The 17,663-nt window shown below is 59.1% G+C and overlaps 1 protein-coding gene across 1 annotated transcript in view; it reads right to left on the bottom strand.

Moving 5' to 3' along the window:
• Positions 1-2,135: 2,135 nt before the first annotated feature.
• dcaf8 (DDB1 and CUL4 associated factor 8) overlaps positions 2,136-17,663 on the bottom strand; it is a gene marked incomplete at its 3' end in the record, with an annotated part of 92,533 nt that continues 77,005 nt past the window's right edge. The window contains exons 6-14 of the mRNA XM_041180663.1: positions 15,314-15,454; positions 15,029-15,123; positions 12,734-12,844; positions 12,534-12,606; positions 11,407-11,464; positions 7,995-8,102; positions 7,744-7,874; positions 4,957-5,076; positions 2,136-2,275 (exon numbers count right to left, since the gene is read on the bottom strand). Coding sequence (XP_041036597.1) covers positions 2,136-2,275; positions 4,957-5,076; positions 7,744-7,874; positions 7,995-8,102; positions 11,407-11,464; positions 12,534-12,606; positions 12,734-12,844; positions 15,029-15,123; positions 15,314-15,454 — 977 coding nt within the window. The remainder of the gene's footprint in view (positions 2,276-4,956; positions 5,077-7,743; positions 7,875-7,994; positions 8,103-11,406; positions 11,465-12,533; positions 12,607-12,733; positions 12,845-15,028; positions 15,124-15,313; positions 15,455-17,663) is intronic.

Below are 17,663 nucleotides of genomic sequence, written 5' to 3' on the forward strand. Positions count from 1 at the left end.
CCTCTGTCACTGCTCCTTCCCCCCTCCCCTCTGTCACTGCTCCTTACCCCCTCCCCTCTGTCACTGCTCCTTACCCCCTCCCCTCTGTCACTGCTCCTTACCCCCTCCCCTCTGTCACTGCTCCTTACCCCCTCCCCTCTGTCACTGCTCCTTACCCCCTCCCCTCTGTCACTGCTCCTTACCCCCTCCCCTCTGTCACTGCTCCTTACCCCCTCCCCTCTGTCACTGCTCCTTACCCCCTCCCCTCTGTCACTGCTCCTTACCCCCTCCCCTCTGTCACTGCTCCTTCCCCCCTCCCCTCTGTCACTGCTCCTTACCCCCCTCCCCTCTGTCACTGCTCCTTACCCCCTCCCCTCTGTCCACTGCTCCTTACCCCCTCCCCTCTGTCACTGCTCCTTACCCCCTCCCCTCTGTCACTGCTCCTTACCCCCCTCCCCTCTGTCACTGCTCCTTACCCCCTCCCCTCTGTCACTGCTCCTGACCCCCTCCCCTCTGTCACTGCTCCTTACCCCCTCCCCTCTGTCACTGCTCCTTACCCCCTCCCCTCTGTCACTGCTCCTTACCCCCTCCCCTCTGTCACTGCTCCTTACCCCCTCCCCTCTGTCACTGCTCCTTACCCCCTCCCCTCTGTCACTGCTCCTTACCCCCTCCCCTCTGTCACTGCTCCCTTACCCCCTCCCCTCTGTCACTGCTCCTGACCCCCTCCCCTCTGTCACTGCTCCTGACCCCCTCCCCTCTGTCACTGCTCCTTACCCCCTCCCCTCTGTCACTGCTCCTTACCCCCTCCCCTCTGTCACTGCTCCTTACCCCCTCCCCTCTGTCACTGCTCCTTACCCCCTCCCCTCTGTCACTGCTCCTGACCCCCTCCCCTCTGTCACTGCTCCTTACCCCCTCCCCTCTGTCACTGCTCCTTACCCCCTCCCCTCTGTCACTGCTCCTTACCCCCTCCCCCTCTGTCACTGCTCCTTACCCCCCTCCCCTCTGTCACTGCTCCTTACCCCCTCCCCTCTGTCACTGCTCCTTACCCCCTCCCCTCTGTCACTGCCCCCTCCCCTCTGTCACTGCTCCTTACCCCCTCCCCTCTGTCACTGCCCCCTCCCCTCTGTCACTGCTCCTTACCCCCTCCCCTCTGTCACTGCTCCTTACCCCCTCCCCTCTGTCACTGCCTCCTTACCCCCTCCCCTCTGTCACTGCTCCTTACCCCCTCCCCTCTGTCACTGCTCCTTACCCCCTCCCCTCTGTCACTGCTCCTTACCCCCTCCCCTCTGTCACTGCTCCTTACCCCCTCCCCTCTGTCACTGCTCCTTACCCCCTCCCCTCTGTCACTGCTCCTTACCCCCTCCCCTCTGTCACTGCCCCCTCCCCCTCCCCTCTGTCACTGCTCCTTACCCCCTCCCCTCTGTCACTGCTCCTTACCCCCTCCCCTCTGTCACTGCTCCTTACCCCCTCCCCTCTGTCACTGCTCCTTACCCCCTCCCCTCTGTCACTGCTCCTTACCCCCTCCCTCTGTCACTGCTCCTTACCCCCTCCCCTCTGTCACTGCTCCTTACCCCCTCCCCTCTGTCACTGCTCCTTACCCCCTCCCCTCTGTCACTGCTCCTTACCCCCTCCCCTCTGTCACTGCCCCCTCCCCCCTCCCTCTGTCACTGCTCCTGACCCCCTCCCCTCTGTCACTGCTCCTTACCCCCTCCCCTCTGTCACTGCTCCTTACCCCCCTCCCCTCTGTCACTGCTCCTTACCCCCTCCCCTCTGTCACTGCTCCTTACCCCCTCCCCTCTGTCACTGCTCCTTACCCCCTCCCCTCTGTCACTGCTCCTTACCCCCTCCCCTCTGTCACTGCCCCCTCCCCCCTCCCCTCTGTCACTGCTCCTTACCCCCTCCCCTCTGTCACTGCTCCTTACCCCCTCCCCTCTGTCACTGCTCCTTACCCCCTCCCCTCTGTCACTGCTCCTTACCCCCTCCCCTCTGTCACTCCCCCCTCCCCATTCCCTCTGTCACTCCCCCCTCTCCCCTCTGCCCATTCCCTCTGTCACTCCCCCCTCTCCCCTCCGCACACTCCCTCTGTTGCTCCCCCCCCTCGCACACCTCACTGTATCTCGCACTAGGCCCCTGTCCTTCCCCAATGCCTCTTGCACCCCCCCCTCTGCCCCTCGCTCACCTGCCGATGCCTGCGCTGGCGTAAATGGTGCATTAGGAACCAGAGCATGTGGCTGTCGAAGAGGTCAGTGTGACGCAGACAGTCCTCATCTCTCTCCCGCTTGTTCTTCTTAATGACCTGTAGCAGCAAGTCCCCCAACCAGGGGGAGGGGGAGGGGCAGCGAGAGAGAGAGAGAGAGAGAGAGAGAGGGGAGGGGGAAAGGGGCAGCGAGAGAGAGAGAGAGAGAGAGAGAGAGGAGGGGGAAAGGGGCAGCGAGAGAGAGAGGGAGGAAAAGGGGCAGCGAGAGAGAGAGAGAGGGGAGGGGGAAAGGGGCAGCGAGAGAGAGAGGGAGGAAAAGGGGCAGCGAGAGAGAGAGAGAGGGGAGGGGGGAAGAGGCAGCGAGAGAGAGGTGGAGGAAGAGGCAGCGAGAGAGAGAGGAGGAAGAGGCAGTGAGAGAGAGAGAGTGGGGGAAGAGGCAGCGAGAGAGAGGTGGGGGAAGAGGCAGCGAGAGAGAGAGGAGGAAGAGGCAGTGAGAGAGAGAGAGTGGGGGAAGAGGCAGCGAGAGAGAGGTGGGGGAAGAGGCAGCGAGAGAGAGAGGAGGAAGAGGCAGTGAGAGAGAGAGGAGGAAGAGGCAGTGAGAGAGAGAGAGTGGGGGGAAGAGGCAGTGAGAAAGAGAGAGGGGGGGAAGAGGCAGTGAGAGAGAGGGGGCAAGAGGCAGTGAGAGAGAGGGGGGGGGAAGAGGCAGTGAGAGAGAGAGAGAGAGATGGGGAAAGAGGCGAGAGGGAGAGAGAGAGGGGGGGGGAAGAGGCAGCGAGAGAGAGAGAGAGAGAGAGAGAGAGAGAGAGAGAGAGGGAGGGAAGAGGCAGTGAGAGAGAGGGGGGGAAGAGGCAGTGAGAGAGAGAGAGAGAGAGAGAGAGATGGGGAAAGAGGCGAGAGGGAGAGAGAGAGAGGGGGGAGAAGAGGCAGCGAGAGAGAGAGAGAGAGAGAGAGAGAGGGGGAGGGAAGAGGCAGTGAGAGAGAGAGAGAGGGGGGAAGAGGCAGTGAGAGAGGGGGGGGAAGAGGCAGTGAGAGAGAGAGAGAGAGAGAGATGGGGAAAGAGGCGAGAGGGAGGGGGGGGGGGGAAGAGGCAGCGAGCGAGAGAGAGAGAGAGAGAGAGAGAGAGAGAGAGAGAGAGAGAGAGAGAGAGAGAGAGAGAGAGGGAGGGAAGAGGCAGTGAGAGAGAGGGGGGGAAGAGGCAGTGAGAGAGAGAGAGAGAGAGAGAGATGGGGAAAGAGGCGAGAGGGAGAGAGAGAGAGGGGGGAGAAGAGGCAGCGAGAGAGAGAGAGAGAGAGAGAGAGAGAGGGAGGGAAGAGGCAGTGAGAGAGAGAGAGAGGGGGGAAGAGGCAGTGAGAGAGAGGGGGGGAAGAGGCAGTGAGAGAGAGAGAGAGAGAGATGGGGAAAGAGGCGAGAGGGAGAGGGGGGGGGGGAAGAGGCAGCGAGCGAGAGAGAGAGAGAGAGAGAGAGAGAGAGAGGGAGGGAAGAGGCAGTGAGAGAGGGGGAGGGGGGAGAGAACACAGTTAATAGCAAATAAAGAGCCAATTTTACTCGACAGAGTTTGTTCTGGATGGGATCACAATCACCTTTTCAACTGACGACCCAGGAATGTGGGAGACAAACCACCCTCGCCAACGATGCCCTCATCCTGTGTGGGCACCGGAGGCTACTTCCAGTCCTATTGTAGGTGACTCCAGCCCTCTTTCCTCACAGGAGACCCTCTCACATCCCCAGAACCCAGTTCACTATACCTTCACAACCCCTCTCAGGCAAATCCATCCTGCCTTCGGTTCAGAACTCAAAGCTGTATATAATACTCTTGGTGCGTCACTAAATGCTCGTGGAATTGTAGCAAGGCATCGCTCTCAGTGAGCACTCTCCAGCGAGAGAATCTAACCATCTCCCCTTGATGTTCAATGGCATTACCATCACCGAATCCCCCACCATCAACATCCTGGGGGTTACCATTGACCAGAAACTGAACTGGGACCAGCCATATAAATACTGTGGCTATAAGAACAGGTCAGAGGCTGGGAATCCTGCGGAGAGTAACTCACCTCCTGACTCCCCAAAGCCTGTCCACCATCAACAAGGCACAAGTCAGGAGTGTGATGGAATACTCTCCACTTGCCTGAATGAATGCGGCTCCCACAACACTCAAGAAGCTCGACACCGTCCAGGACAAAGCAGCCCCGCTTGATTGGCACCCCATCCACAAACATTCACTCCCTCCACCACCGACACACAGTAGCAGCAGTGTGTGTACCATCTACAAGATGCACTGCAGGAATTCACCAAGGCTCCTTCGACAGCACCTTCCAAACCCACGACCACTACCATCTAGAAGGACAAGGGCAGCAGATAGATGGGGACACCACCACCTGGAAGCTCCCCTCCAAGTCACTCACCATCCTGACTTGGAAATATATCGGCCGTTCCTTCACTGTCGCTGGGTCAAAATCCTGGAACTCCCTCCCTAACAGCACTGTGGGTGTACCTACACCACAGGGACAAAATCCTGGAACTCCCTCCCTAACAGCGCTGTGGGTGTACCTACACCACACGGGACAAAATCCTGGAACTCCCTCCCTAACAGCGCCGTGGGTGTACCTACACCACACGGGGACTGCAGCGGCTCAAGAAGGCAGCTCACCACCTCCTTCTCGAGGGGGCAATTAGGGATGGGCAATAAAGGCTGGGCCCGGCCAGCGAAGCCCCACATCCAGCGCAGATCTGGAACGACGTTGACGTGAAAACCGGGACAGCAGAATGGAGCAGGAACTCACCTCTGTTAATCCCGACAACCCATTCACTGCTTCGGACGTGGGTGTCCAGATCTTCACATCGTGGTCGAGGCCGCTGGTTGCTAAGACAGGGAGATGAGGATGTGGTTCGAGGCAATTAACCTAAAGGCAAGGTAAATTGAAGGAGCAGGGATCAGAGTCAAAAAAAAAATCACCGGATATGGAAGAGACGGCGCTGAGGGGGGGGGTGCAGCGCTGCCCTCCGAGTCTAAGGCAGATGCGGAGAGCGGCTCGAGAACGAGAGTGGTACCAAAACCGCAGCAAAGCCCAGCCCACGAGGACCTGATTTAATCCCGGCTTTCAGAAACCACGTTCTAAACCGCAAGGTGGAAAACATGACCAGGGCGACAGAGCTCGGTTCGATGAGATGGGGGACAGACACGGTGGACCGACTCCCCCCTATCCTGCCGCCGTCGGCTACTGCATCGCTCTCCGGGTCCGAGAGCCGCCTGTCCTGGGCGATTCAGTGCAGCACCTCTGCCCCTGACCTGGTTTAACGTCAGCAAAAACACAAATAGCTGGAAAAACTCAGCAGGTCTGGCAGCATCGGCGGAAAGGAAGACAGTTAACGTTTCGAGTCCTCATGACCCTTCAACAGAACTAAGTAAAAATAGGAAAGGGGTGAAATATAAACGGGTTTAAGGGGGTTGGGACAAGTAGAGCTGGATAGAGGGCCAGTGAGAGGTGGAGATAACCAAAAGATGTCACAGACAAAAGGACAAAGAGGTGTTGAAGGTGGTGATATTATCTAAGGAATGTGCTAATTAAGGGTAGAAAGCAGGACAAGCAAGGTACAGATAGACCTAGTGGGGGTGGGGTGGGGGTGAAGGTACAGATAGACCTAGCGGGAGTGGGTGGGGTGAAGGTACAGATAGCCCTAGTGGGGGTGGGGTAGGGTGAAGGTACAGATAGACCTAGTGGGGGTGGGGTGGGGGGAAGGTACAGATAGACCTAGTGGGGGTGGGGTGGGGTGAAGGTTCAGATAGCCCTAGTGGGGGTGGGGTGGGGTGAAGGTACAGATAGACCTAGTGGGGGTGGGGTGGGTGGAAGGTACAGATAGCACTAGTGGGGGTGGGGTGGGGGGAAGGTACAGATAGACCTAGTGCGGGTGGGGTGGGGTGAAGGTACAGATAGCACTAGTGGGGGTGGGGTGGGGGTGAAGGTACAGATAGACCTAGTGGGGGTGGGGTGGGGTGAAGGTACAGATAGCCCTAGTCGGGGTGAGGTGAAGGTACAGATAGACCTAGTGGGGGTGGGGTGGGGGGAAGGTACAGATAGACCTAGTGGGGGTGAGGTGGGGGGAAGGTACAGATAGCACTAGTGGGGGTGGGGTGGGGTGAAGGTACAGATAGCCCTAGTGGGAGTGGGGTGGGGTGAAGGTACAGATAGCCCTAGTGGGGGTGGGGTGGGGGGAAGGTACAGATAGACCTAGTGGGGGTGGGGTGGGGGTAAGGTACAGATAGCTCTAGTGGGAGTGGGTGGGGTGAAGGTACAGATAGACCTAGTGGGGGTGGGGTGGGGGGAAGGTACTGATAGACCTAGTGGGGGTGGGGTGGGGGGAAGGTACAGATAGACCTAGTGGGGGTGGGGTGGGGTGAAGGTACAGATAGCCCTAGTGGGGGTGGGGTGGGGGGGAAGGTACAGATAGACCTAGTGGGGGTGGGGTGGGGGTGAAGGTACAGATAGACCTAGTGGGGGTGGGGTGGGGTGAAGGTACATATAGCTCTAGTGGGGGTGGGGTGGGTGAAGGTACAGATAGACCTAGTGGGGGTGGGGTGGGGTGAAGGTACAGATAGCTCTAGTGGGGGTGGGGTGGGTGAAGGTACAGATAGCTCTAGTGGGGGTGGGGTGGGGGGAAGGTACAGATTGACCTAGTGGGGGTGGGGTGGGGGGAAGGTACAGATAGTCCTAGTGAGGGTGGGGTGGGGTGAAGGTACAGATAGCCCTAGTAGGGGTGGGGTGGGGTGAAGGTACAGATAGCCCTAGTGGGGGTGGGGTGGGGTGAAGGTACAGATAGACCTAGTGGGGGTGGGGTGGGGTGAAGGTACAGATAGACCTAGTGGGAGTGGGGTGGGGTGAAGGTACAGATAGTCCTAGTGGGGTTGGGGTGGGGGGGAAGGTACAGATAGCCCTAGTGGGGGTGGGGTGGGATGGGGTGGGGTGAAGGTACAGATAGCTCTAGTGGGAGTGGGGTGGGGTGAAGGTACAGATAGACCTAGTGGGGGTGGGGTGGGGGGAAGGTACAGATAGCCCTAGTGGGGGTGGGGGAAGGGAAGGGATCGAAATAGGCTAAAAGGTGGAGATAAAACAATGGTTGGAAATACATTTAAAAATAATGGAAATAGGTGGGAAAAGAAAAATCTATAGAAATTATTGGAAAAAACAAAAAGGAGGGGGAAAAATGGAAAGGGGGTGGGGATGGAGGAGAGAGTTCATGACCTAAAATTGTTGAACTCAATATTCAGTCCAGAAGGCTGTAAAGTGAGGACTCGAAACGTCAACTGTGCTCTTCTCCGCCGATGCTGCCAGACCTGCTGAGTTTTTCCAGGTATTTCTGTTTCTGTTTTTGTTTTGGATTTCCAGCATCCGCAGTTCTTTATTTTTATCTCTGGTTTAATGCCACCTCTTCCAAAGAGCCAACATAAGCCTGAGGGATCCAATCACCTCACCCTGTATTATTCTAGCGAGTTATAGTGTTCGAAACGTCTGGGCAATTGGGGTGTATACCAGCTCTCTACGCTAGACGCTCACGGACCGTTTTATACTCACCACTCCCCCTTTATCCCCCTCCATGAACTGAACGATTTGACAGGATGATTTCTCCCAGAGAAAGATGTGTCCACAGTCACTGCCGCTCACCACAAACTCACTCTTGGGGCCGTAGAAATTCACCCCTTTAACTGAAAAATGAGAGGACGATCAATATACGCCTTCTCCAAATGTCCGATCGCTCCAGAACCCACCTCCTCCCTGCCGGCTATTCGACTGGGAATGGGGAATGCCAAGTGGCAGCAGCTGACCTGTGGCGTTATTGCGATGCCCCTTGTAACGCTTGACATAATCGGCGCCATCGCTGTGGGACGAGTTGAAGAGGTAGATGTCCTCGTCATTGTAACTCGCTAACAGGTCTGAGTAAGGGAGAGGGAGCCAGAGAAAGAGGGGGGGGCGGAGAGAGAGACAGGCGGAGAGAGAGAGAGAGAGAGAGAGGCGGAGAGAGAGACAGGCGGAGAGAGAGAGAGAGAGAGAGGCGGAGAGAGAGAGAGAGAGGCGGAGAGAGAGAGAGAGGCAGAGAGAGAGAGAGAGGCAGAGAGAGAGAGAGAGAGAGGCGGAGAGAGAGAGAGAGAGGCAGAGAGAGAGAGAGAGAGAGAGAGGCGGAGAGAGAGAGAGAGAGAGGCGGAGAGAGAGAGAGAGAGAGGCGGAGAGAGAGAGAGGTGGAGAGAGAGGTGGAGAGAGAGAGAGAGAGGCGGAGAGAGAGAGGCGGAGAGAGAGAGAGAGAGAGGCGGAGAGAGAGAGAGAGGCGGAGAGAGAGAGAGAGAGAGGCGGAGAGAGAGAGAGAGAGAGGCGGAGAGAGAGAGAGAGAGAGGCGGAGAGAGAGAGAGAGAGAGAGAGAGGCGGAGAGAGAGAGAGAGAGAGAGGCGGAGAGAGAGAGAGAGAGAGGCGGAGAGAGAGAGAGAGAGAGGCGGAGAGAGAGAGAGAGAGAGGCGGAGAGAGAGAGAGACAGGCGGAGAGAGAGAGAGAGACACAGGCGGAGAGAGAGAGAGAGAGACAGGCGGAGAGAGAGAGAGAGAGAGAGGCGGAGAGAGAGAGAGGCGGAGAGAGAGAGAGGCGGAGAGAGAGAGAGAGGCGGAGAGAGAGAGAGGCGGAGAGAGAGAGGCGGAGAGAGAGAGAGAGGCGGAGAGAGAGAGAGGCGGAGAGAGAGAGAGAGGCGGAGAGAGAGAGAGAGGCGGAGAGAGAGAGAGAGGCGGAGAGAGAGAGAGAGGCGGAGAGAGAGAGAGAGAGGCGGAGAGAGAGAGAGAGGCGGAGAGAGAGAGAGAGAGAGGCGGAGAGAGAGAGAGAGAGGCGGAGAGAGAGAGAGAGAGGCGGAGAGAGAGAGAGAGAGGCGGAGAGAGAGAGAGAGAGGCGGAGAGACAGAGAGAGAGAGGCGGAGAGAGAGAGAGAGAGGCGGAGAGAGAGAGAGAGGCGGAGAGAGAGAGAGAGAGGCGGAGAGAGAGAGAGAGAGGCGGAGAGAGAGAGAGAGAGGCGGAGAGAGAGAGAGAGAGGCGGAGAGAGAGAGAGAGAGGCGGAGAGAGAGAGAGAGAGGCGGAGAGAGAGAGAGAGAGGCGGAGAGAGAGAGAGAGAGGCGGAGAGAGAGAGAGAGAGGCGGAGAGAGAGAGAGAGAGGCGGAGAGAGAGAGAGAGAGGCGGAGAGAGAGAGAGAGAGGCGGAGAGAGAGAGAGAGAGGCGGAGAGACAGAGAGAGAGGCGGAGAGACAGAGAGAGAGGCGGAGAGACAGAGAGAGAGGCGGAGAGACAGAGAGAGAGGCGGAGAGACAGAGAGAGAGGCGGAGAGACAGAGAGAGAGGCGGAGAGACAGAGAGAGAGGCGGAGAGACAGAGAGAGAGGCGGAGAGACAGAGAGAGAGGCGGAGAGACAGAGAGAGAGGCGGAGAGACAGAGAGAGAGGCGGAGAGACAGAGAGAGAGGCGGAGAGACAGAGAGAGAGGCGGAGAGACAGAGAGAGAGGCGGAGAGACAGAGAGAGAGGCGGAGAGACAGAGAGAGAGGCGGAGAGACAGAGAGAGAGGCGGAGAGACAGAGAGAGAGGCGGAGAGACAGAGAGAGAGGCGGAGAGAGAGAGAGAGAGGCGGAGAGAGAGAGAGAGAGGCGGAGAGAGAGAGAGAGAGGCGGAGAGAGAGAGAGAGAGGCGGAGAGAGAGAGAGAGAGGCGGAGAGAGAGAGAGAGAGGCGCAGAGAGAGAGAGAGAGAGGCGCAGAGAGAGAGAGAGAGGCGGAGAGAGAGAGAGAGAGGCGGAGAGAGAGAGAGAGAGGCGGAGAGAGAGAGAGAGAGGCGGAGAGAGAGAGAGAGGCGGAGAGAGAGAGAGAGAGGCGGAGAGAGAGAGAGAGAGGCGGAGAGAGAGAGAGAGAGGCGGAGAGAGAGAGAGAGAGGCGGAGAGAGAGAGAGAGAGGCGGAGAGAGAGAGAGAGAGGCGGAGAGAGAGAGAGAGAGGCGGAGAGAGAGAGAGAGAGGCGGAGAGAGAGAGAGAGAGGCGGAGAGAGAGAGAGAGAGGCGGAGAGAGAGAGAGAGAGGCGGAGAGAGAGAGAGAGAGGCGGAGAGAGAGAGAGAGAGGCGGAGAGAGAGAGAGAGAGGCGGAGAGAGAGAGAGAGAGGCGGAGAGAGAGAGAGAGAGGCGGAGAGAGAGAGAGAGAGGCGGAGAGAGAGAGAGAGAGGCGGAGAGAGAGAGAGAGGCGGAGAGAGAGAGAGAGGCGGAGAGAGAGAGAGAGGCGGAGAGAGAGAGAGAGGCGGAGAGAGAGAGAGGCGGAGAGAGAGAGAGGCGGAGAGAGAGAGAGGCGGAGAGAGAGAGAGGCGGAGAGAGAGAGAGGCGGAGAGAGAGAGAGAGGCGGAGAGAGAGAGAGAGACGGAGAGAGAGAGAGGGAGACGGAGAGAGAGAGAGGGAGACGGAGAGAGAGAGAGGGAGACGGAGAGAGAGAGAGGGAGACGGAGAGAGAGAGAGGGAGACGGAGAGAGAGAGAGGGAGACGGAGAGAGAGAGAGGGAGACGGAGAGAGAGAGAGGGAGACGGAGAGAGAGAGAGATGGAGACGGAGAGAGAGAGAGAGATGGAGACGGAGAGAGAGAGAGGGAGACGGAGAGAGAGAGAGGGAGACGGAGAGAGAGAGAGGGAGACGGAGAGAGAGAGAGGGAGACGGAGAGAGAGAGGGAGACGGAGAGAGAGAGAGGGAGACGGAGAGAGAGAGAGGGAGACGGAGAGAGAGAGAGGGAGACGGAGAGAGAGAGAGGGAGACGGAGAGAGAGAGGGAGACGGAGAGAGAGAGGGAGACGGAGAGAGAGAGGGAGACGGAGAGAGAGAGGGAGACGGAGAGAGAGAGGGAGACGGAGAGAGAGAGAGAGGGAGACGGAGAGAGAGAGAGAGGGAGACGGAGAGAGAGAGAGAGGGAGACGGAGAGAGAGAGAGAGGGAGACGGAGAGAGAGAGAGAGAGAGGGAGACGGAGAGAGAGAGAGAGAGAGGGAGACGGAGAGAGAGAGAGGGAGACGGAGACAGAGGGAGAGGGAGACGGAGAGAGAGAGAGAGAGAGGGAGACGGAGAGAGAGGGAGAGACAGACGGGGAGGGAGAGAGAAAAAACAAAACCAGTGAGTCGAGCAGCTGAAATTCCCACTCACAGCAGCCCTGCATGCCGTGATTTAATCCCCTGCCCTGTCCATATTCCTCAGCTACACTCACCTGAGCCGTCGTGACTATAGACCAGACATGTGATGTTGGCTTTCGATTCACTATTGATCTGCCAGAGAGAAAGAGAGACACAGTCATTTAAGCGGGCACAGGGAGGGAGAGAGAGAAGGGGTGTACAGGGAGGGAGAGAGAGAAGGGGTGTACAGGGAGGGAGAGAGAGAAGGGGTGTACAGGGAGGGAGAGAGAGAAGGGGTGTACAGGGAGGGAAAGAGAGAAGGGGTGTACAGGGAGGGGGAGAGAGAAGGGGTGTACAGGGAGGGAGAGAGAGAAGGGGTGTACAGGGAGGGGGAGAGAGAAGGGGTGTACAGGGAGGGAGAGAGAAGGGGCGTACAGGGAGGGAGAGAGAAAGCGGGCACAGGGAGGGAGAGAGAAAGCGGGCACAGGGAGGGAGAGAGAGAAGGGGTGTACAGGGAGGGAGAGAGAGAAGGGGTGTACAGGGAGGGAGAGAGAGTAGGGGTGTACAGGGAGGGAGAGAGAGAAGGGGTGTACAGGGAGGGAGAGAGAGAAGGGGTGTACAGGGAGGGAGAGAGAGAAGGGGTGTACAGGGAGGGAGAGAGAGAAGGGGTGTACAGGGAGGGCGAGAGAGAAGGGGTGTACAGGGAGGGCGAGAGAGAAGGGGTGTACAGGGAGGGAGAGAGAGAAGGGGTGTACAGGGAGGGAGAGAGAGAAGGGGTGTACAGGGAGGGAGAGAGAAGGGGTGTACAGGGAGGGAGAGAGAGAAGGGGTGTACAGGGAGGGAGAGAGAGAAGGGGTGTACAGGGAGGGAGAGAGAGATGGGGTGTACAGGGAGGGAGAGAGAGAAGGGGTGTACAGGGAGGGAGAGAGATGGGGTGTACAGGGAGGGAGAGAGAAGGGGTGTACAGGGAGGGAGAGAGAGAAGGGGTGTACAGGGAGGGAGAGAGAAGGGGTGTGCAGGGAGGGAGAGAGAAGGGGTGTACAGGGAGGGAGAGAGAGAAGGGGTGTACAGGGAGGGAGAGAGAAGGGGTGAACAGGGAGGGAGAGAGAAGGGGTGAACAGGGAGGGAGAGAGAAGGGGTGAACAGGGAGGGAGAGAGAAGGGGTGAACAGGGAGGGAGAGAAGGCCCAGACACATTCAGAGTCCTAGAGCTGTTTTCTTACCAGGTGATGGGGGCAGAACTTCTTCAGCACACCATTGTTCTCATTCTCGTTTATCTTGCGCTGGTCATAGACTCTGCAACACAAGGCAGCGAGTTTACTGATCCCCGCTCGCATGGCAACCAGCGTTATGACACATCACCCCCGGCAGCCCACGAACGCTCCTCTTCCCCCACACGCTGGTCAAACACGGAGCCTCTCACCTGACAAACTGATCTCTCCCTCCGACGGCGAACTGGTGGGTGTTGGAGGGGTTCATGTAGATCGTGTACAGGCCCACCTTTTTATCCTTCTCCTTGGTGACGACCAGCTTCCTAGAGGGACAGAGAAGAGGCAAGTCTCGCAGGTTTCCTCCATCACAACAGGATGCCCCCAGAGCGCTTGGCAGCTGACCAACGTGTTTTTTGAAAGGCGGTAGCTGCTGTAACATAGGAAAGGCAGTAGCCGCTCTAAGCACAGCGGGCCTCCAACAGCCAGCAGACTGACAATAACCCAGAACATCTGTTACTGAGTGATGTTCGTGGAGGGATAATTATTGGTGCTGATCCTCCGACAGTGCGGCGCTCCCTCAGCACTGACCCTCCGACAGTGCGGCGCTCCCTCAGCACTGACCCTCCGACAGTGCGGCGCTCCCTCAGCACTGACCCTCCGACAGTGCGGCGCTCCCTCAGCACTGACCCTCCGACAGTGCGGCGCTCCCTCAGCACTGACCCTCCGACAGTGCGGCGCTCCCTCAGCACTGACCCTCCGACAGTGCGGCGCTCCCTCAGCACTGACCCTCCGACAGTGCGGCGCTCCCTCAGCACTGACCCTCCGACAGTGCGGCGCTCCCTCAGCACTGACCCTCCGACAGTGCGGCGCTCCCTCAGCACTGACCCTCCGACAGTGCGGCGCTCCCTCAGCACTGACCCTCCGACAGTGCGGCGCTCCCTCAGCACTGACCCTCCGACAGTGCGGCGCTCCCTCAGCACTGACCCTCCGACAGTGCGGCGCTCCCTCAGCACTGACCCTCCGACAGTGCGGCGCTCCCTCAGCACTGACCCTCCGACAGTGCGGCGCTCCCTCAGCACTGACCCTCCGACAGTGCGGCGCTCCCTCAGCACTGAGCCTCCGACAGTGCGGCGCTCCCTCAGCACTGAGCCTCCGACAGTGCGGCGCTCCCTCAGCACTGAGCCTCCGACAGTGCGGCGCTCCCTCAGCACTGAGCCTCCGACAGTGCGGCGCTCCCTCAGCACTGAGCCTCCGACAGTGCGGCGCTCCCTCCGCACTGAGCCTCCGACAGTGCGGCGCTCCCTCAGCACTGAGCCTCCGACAGTGCGGCGCTCCCTCAGCACTGAGCCTCCGACAGTGCGGCGCTACCTCAGCACTGACACTCCGACAGTGCGGCACGCCCTCAGCACTGACACTCCGACAGTGCGGCACTCCCTCAGCACTGACCCTCCGACAGTGCGGCACTCCCTCAGCACTGACCCTCCGACAGTGCGGCACTCCCTCAGCACTGACCCTCCGACAGTGCGGCACTCCCTCAGCACTGACCCTCCGACAGTGCGGCGCTCCCTCAGCACTGACCCTCCGACAGTGCGGCGCTCCCTCAGCACTGACCCTCCGATAGTGCGGCGCTCCCTCAGCACTGACCCTCCGACAGTGCGGCGCTACCTCAGCACTGACACTCCGACAGTGCGGCGCTACCTCAGCACTGACACTCCGACAGTGCGGCGCTACCTCAGCACTGACCCTCCGACAGTGCGGCACGCCCTCAGTACTGACCCTCCGACAGTGCGGCACTCCCTCAGTACTGACCCTCCGACAGTGCGGCACTCCCTCAGTACTGACCCTCCGACAGTGCGGCACTCCCTCAGTACTGACCCTCCGACAGTGCGGCACTCCCTCAGTACTGACCCTCCGACAGTGCGGCGCTCCCTCAGTACTGAGACTCCGACAGTGCAGCACTCCCTCAGTACTGACCCTCCGACAGTGCAGCGCTCCCTCGGTACTGACCCACCGACAGTGCGGCACTCCCTCGGTACTGACCCTCCGACAGTGCGGCGCTCCCTCGGTACTGACCCTCCGACAGTGCGGCGCTCCCTCGGTACTGACCCTCCGACAGTGCGGCGCTCCCTCGGTACTGACCCTCCGACAGTGCGGCGCTCCCTCGGTACTGACCCTCCGACAGTGCGGCGCTCCCTCGGTACTGACCCTCCGACAGTGCGGCGCTCCCTCGGTACTGACCCTCCGACAGTGCGGCGCTCCCTCGGTACTGACCCTCCGACAGTGCGGCGCTCCCTCGGTACTGACCCTCCGACAGTGCGGCGCTCCCTCGGTACTGACCCTCCGACAGTGCGGCGCTCCCTCGGTACTGACCCTCCGACAGTGCGGCGCTCCCGCATCGTTGACCCTCCGACAGTGCGGCGCTCCCTCAGTGTTGACCCTCCGACAGCGCGGCGCTCCCTCCGTACTGACCACCCCTCTCCCTCCCTGCTCTCAGCCCAAATACTCACGAAGCTGGTCTCTCCTGCCGCAGGTCAATGGCGAAAACCACGGCATCTTCGCCGGCAGACAGGAAAGTGCAGGGAGAGTCGGGTTCCAGGGCCAGCTGGGAACAAAAGAGCAGGAGTTGACACCGGGAACGTGAGAGTCTGGGCCGCGATGCCGCCCGTGGTCGAGCGGCCCCCCCAAGAGCTTGTCCGCTCAGGCACGAGCGAGGAGCCGGGGGGGCGGGGGGAGGTGGTCGCGAGGGAAGGGCAGAGGAACATGCAGGTGTCCCGACGAGGTCCACCACCCACCTTGTGCGCCGAGCCCTTGTGCTGTGCCACTCTTTTAGTCGACTTGCAGCACTCAGTGGCCGAGAGTTCGGCGATGCGGATCTGACCATCTCGGGCGCACATCGCCAACGTCGAGTCTCCGCTGTTGGGCAGGAACTTGGCCTGCGGGTGGGGGGGAGAGAGACGAGTAAAAAGAGAAGAGAGAGAGAGAAGTCAATCGCAGAGTTACAGCGAACGATCCTTAGCCTGAGAATAGAAAAAGACAACAGTTGAGCTCACCATCTTTCCGAATGGCCCCGCCCGAGTCCCTTCCCTCCCGGTGTTGCCACCGATCCTGCCCCGGCACCGCAGCCAAGGTCAGCCCTCCCGCCCCACCCCCTCCCCGTCCGGTCAGCTCCCTTCGATCGGCTCGGCACCGGTCACAGGGTATCGGCTGCTGAGCCCCTGCCTCGCATTCCTCAGCTCCCTCCAGGGTTGGCCACACCAACACACTGCTGACTGCTATCCCGCGTCCCACCCTCCGCAAAACTGCAAGGGCTCCGAGACTCTGCAACTCAAGGCCGAGGTCACACCGAGCCCCGTTCATCCATCACTGACCAACACGGACCCCAAGGTAAACAATACCTCGGTGTTGAAATTCTCATCCTTATTTTCAAATCCTGCCAGCCCCGACACCCCTCCCTATCTCTGTAACCTCCTCCAGCCCCTACACCCCTCCCTATCTCTGTAACCTCCTCCAGCCCCTACACCCCTCCCTATCTCTGTAACCTCCTCCAGCCCCAGCACCCCTCCCTATCTCCGTAACCTCCTCCTTCCCCTACAACCCTCCCTATCTCTGTAAACTCCTCCAGCCCCTACAAACCTCCCTTTCTCTTTAATCTCATCCAGCCCCTACAACCCTCCTTATCTCTGCAAATCCTCCAGCCCCTACAAACCTTCCTATCTCAGTCACCTCCTCAAGCCCATAGAACCATCCCTATATTTGTAACCGCAACCAGCCCCTAAAACCCTACCTATATCTGCAACCCGCTCCAGAACCTACAACCCTCCCTATCTCTGTAACCTCTTCCAGCCCCTACAACCCTCCCTATCTCCGTAACCTCCTCCAGCCCCTACAACCCGCCCTCTCTCTGCAACCCCCTCCAGGCCCTACAACCCTCCCTATCTCTGTAACATACTCCAGCACCTACAACCCTCCCTATCTCAGTAAACTCCTGCAGCCCCAATAACCCACCCAATCTCTGTAAACACCCCCATCCAATAAAACCCTCCCTATCTCTGTAACCTCCTCCAGCCCCTACAACCCTCCAATCTCTGTAAATCCTCAAGCCCATAGAACCATCCCTATCTCTGTAACCTCCTCCAGCCTTTACACCCTCCCTCTCTCTGTAAACTCCACCGGTCCCTACAACTCTCCTCACCTCTGTAATCTCGGTCAGCCCTGACAACACTCCCTATCTCTGTAACCTCCTCCAGCCACTACAACCCTCCCCATCTCTGTAAACACCTCTAGCGTCTGGAGCCTTCCCTATCTCTGTAACATCCTCCAACCCTCCCTATCTCTGTAAACTCCTCCGGCCCCTACAACCCTCCCTATCTCTGTAACCTCCACCTTCCCCTACAACGCTCCCTGTCTCTGTAAGCTCCTCCTTCCCCTACAACCCTCCATATCTCTGTAACCTCCTGCAGCCCATACAACCCACCCTATCTCTGTAACCTCCTCCAGCCCTGACAACCCTCCCTATCTCTAACCTCCTCCAGCCCTTACAACCATCCCTCTCTCTGTAATCTCCTCCAGCCCTGACAATCCTCCCGATCTCTGTAACCTCCTCCAGCTGCTACACCCCTCCCTATCTCTGTAACCTCCTCCAGCTCCTACAACCCTCCCTATCTCTGTAACCTCCTCCAGCCCTTACAACCCTCCCTATCTCTGTAACACGCTCCAGACCCTACAACCCTCCCTGTCTCTGTAACCCCCTCCAGCTCCTACACCAATTCCTATCTCTGGAACCCCCTCCAGCCCCTACACCCCTGCCGATCTCTGTAACCTCCTCCAGCCCCTACAACCCTCCTTATTTCTGTAACCTCCTCCAGTCCTGACAACCCTCACTATCTCTAACCTCCTCCAGCCCTTACAACCATCCCTCTCTCTGTAATCTCCTCCAGCCCTGACAATCCTCCCGATCTCTGTAACCTCCTCCAGCTGCCACAACCGTCCCTCGCTCGGTAACCTCCTACAGACCCTACAACAATCCATATAGCTGTAACCCCAGCCAGACCCTACACCACTCCCTATCACTGTAACTGCCTCCAGAGTCCACAACCCTCCCTATCTCTGTAACCTCCTCCAGCCCCTACAACCCTCCCTATC

The sequence above is a fragment of the Carcharodon carcharias genome (assembly GCF_017639515.1).
Source record: "Carcharodon carcharias isolate sCarCar2 chromosome 24 unlocalized genomic scaffold, sCarCar2.pri SUPER_24_unloc_1, whole genome shotgun sequence".
NCBI lineage: Eukaryota > Metazoa > Chordata > Chondrichthyes > Lamniformes > Lamnidae > Carcharodon > Carcharodon carcharias.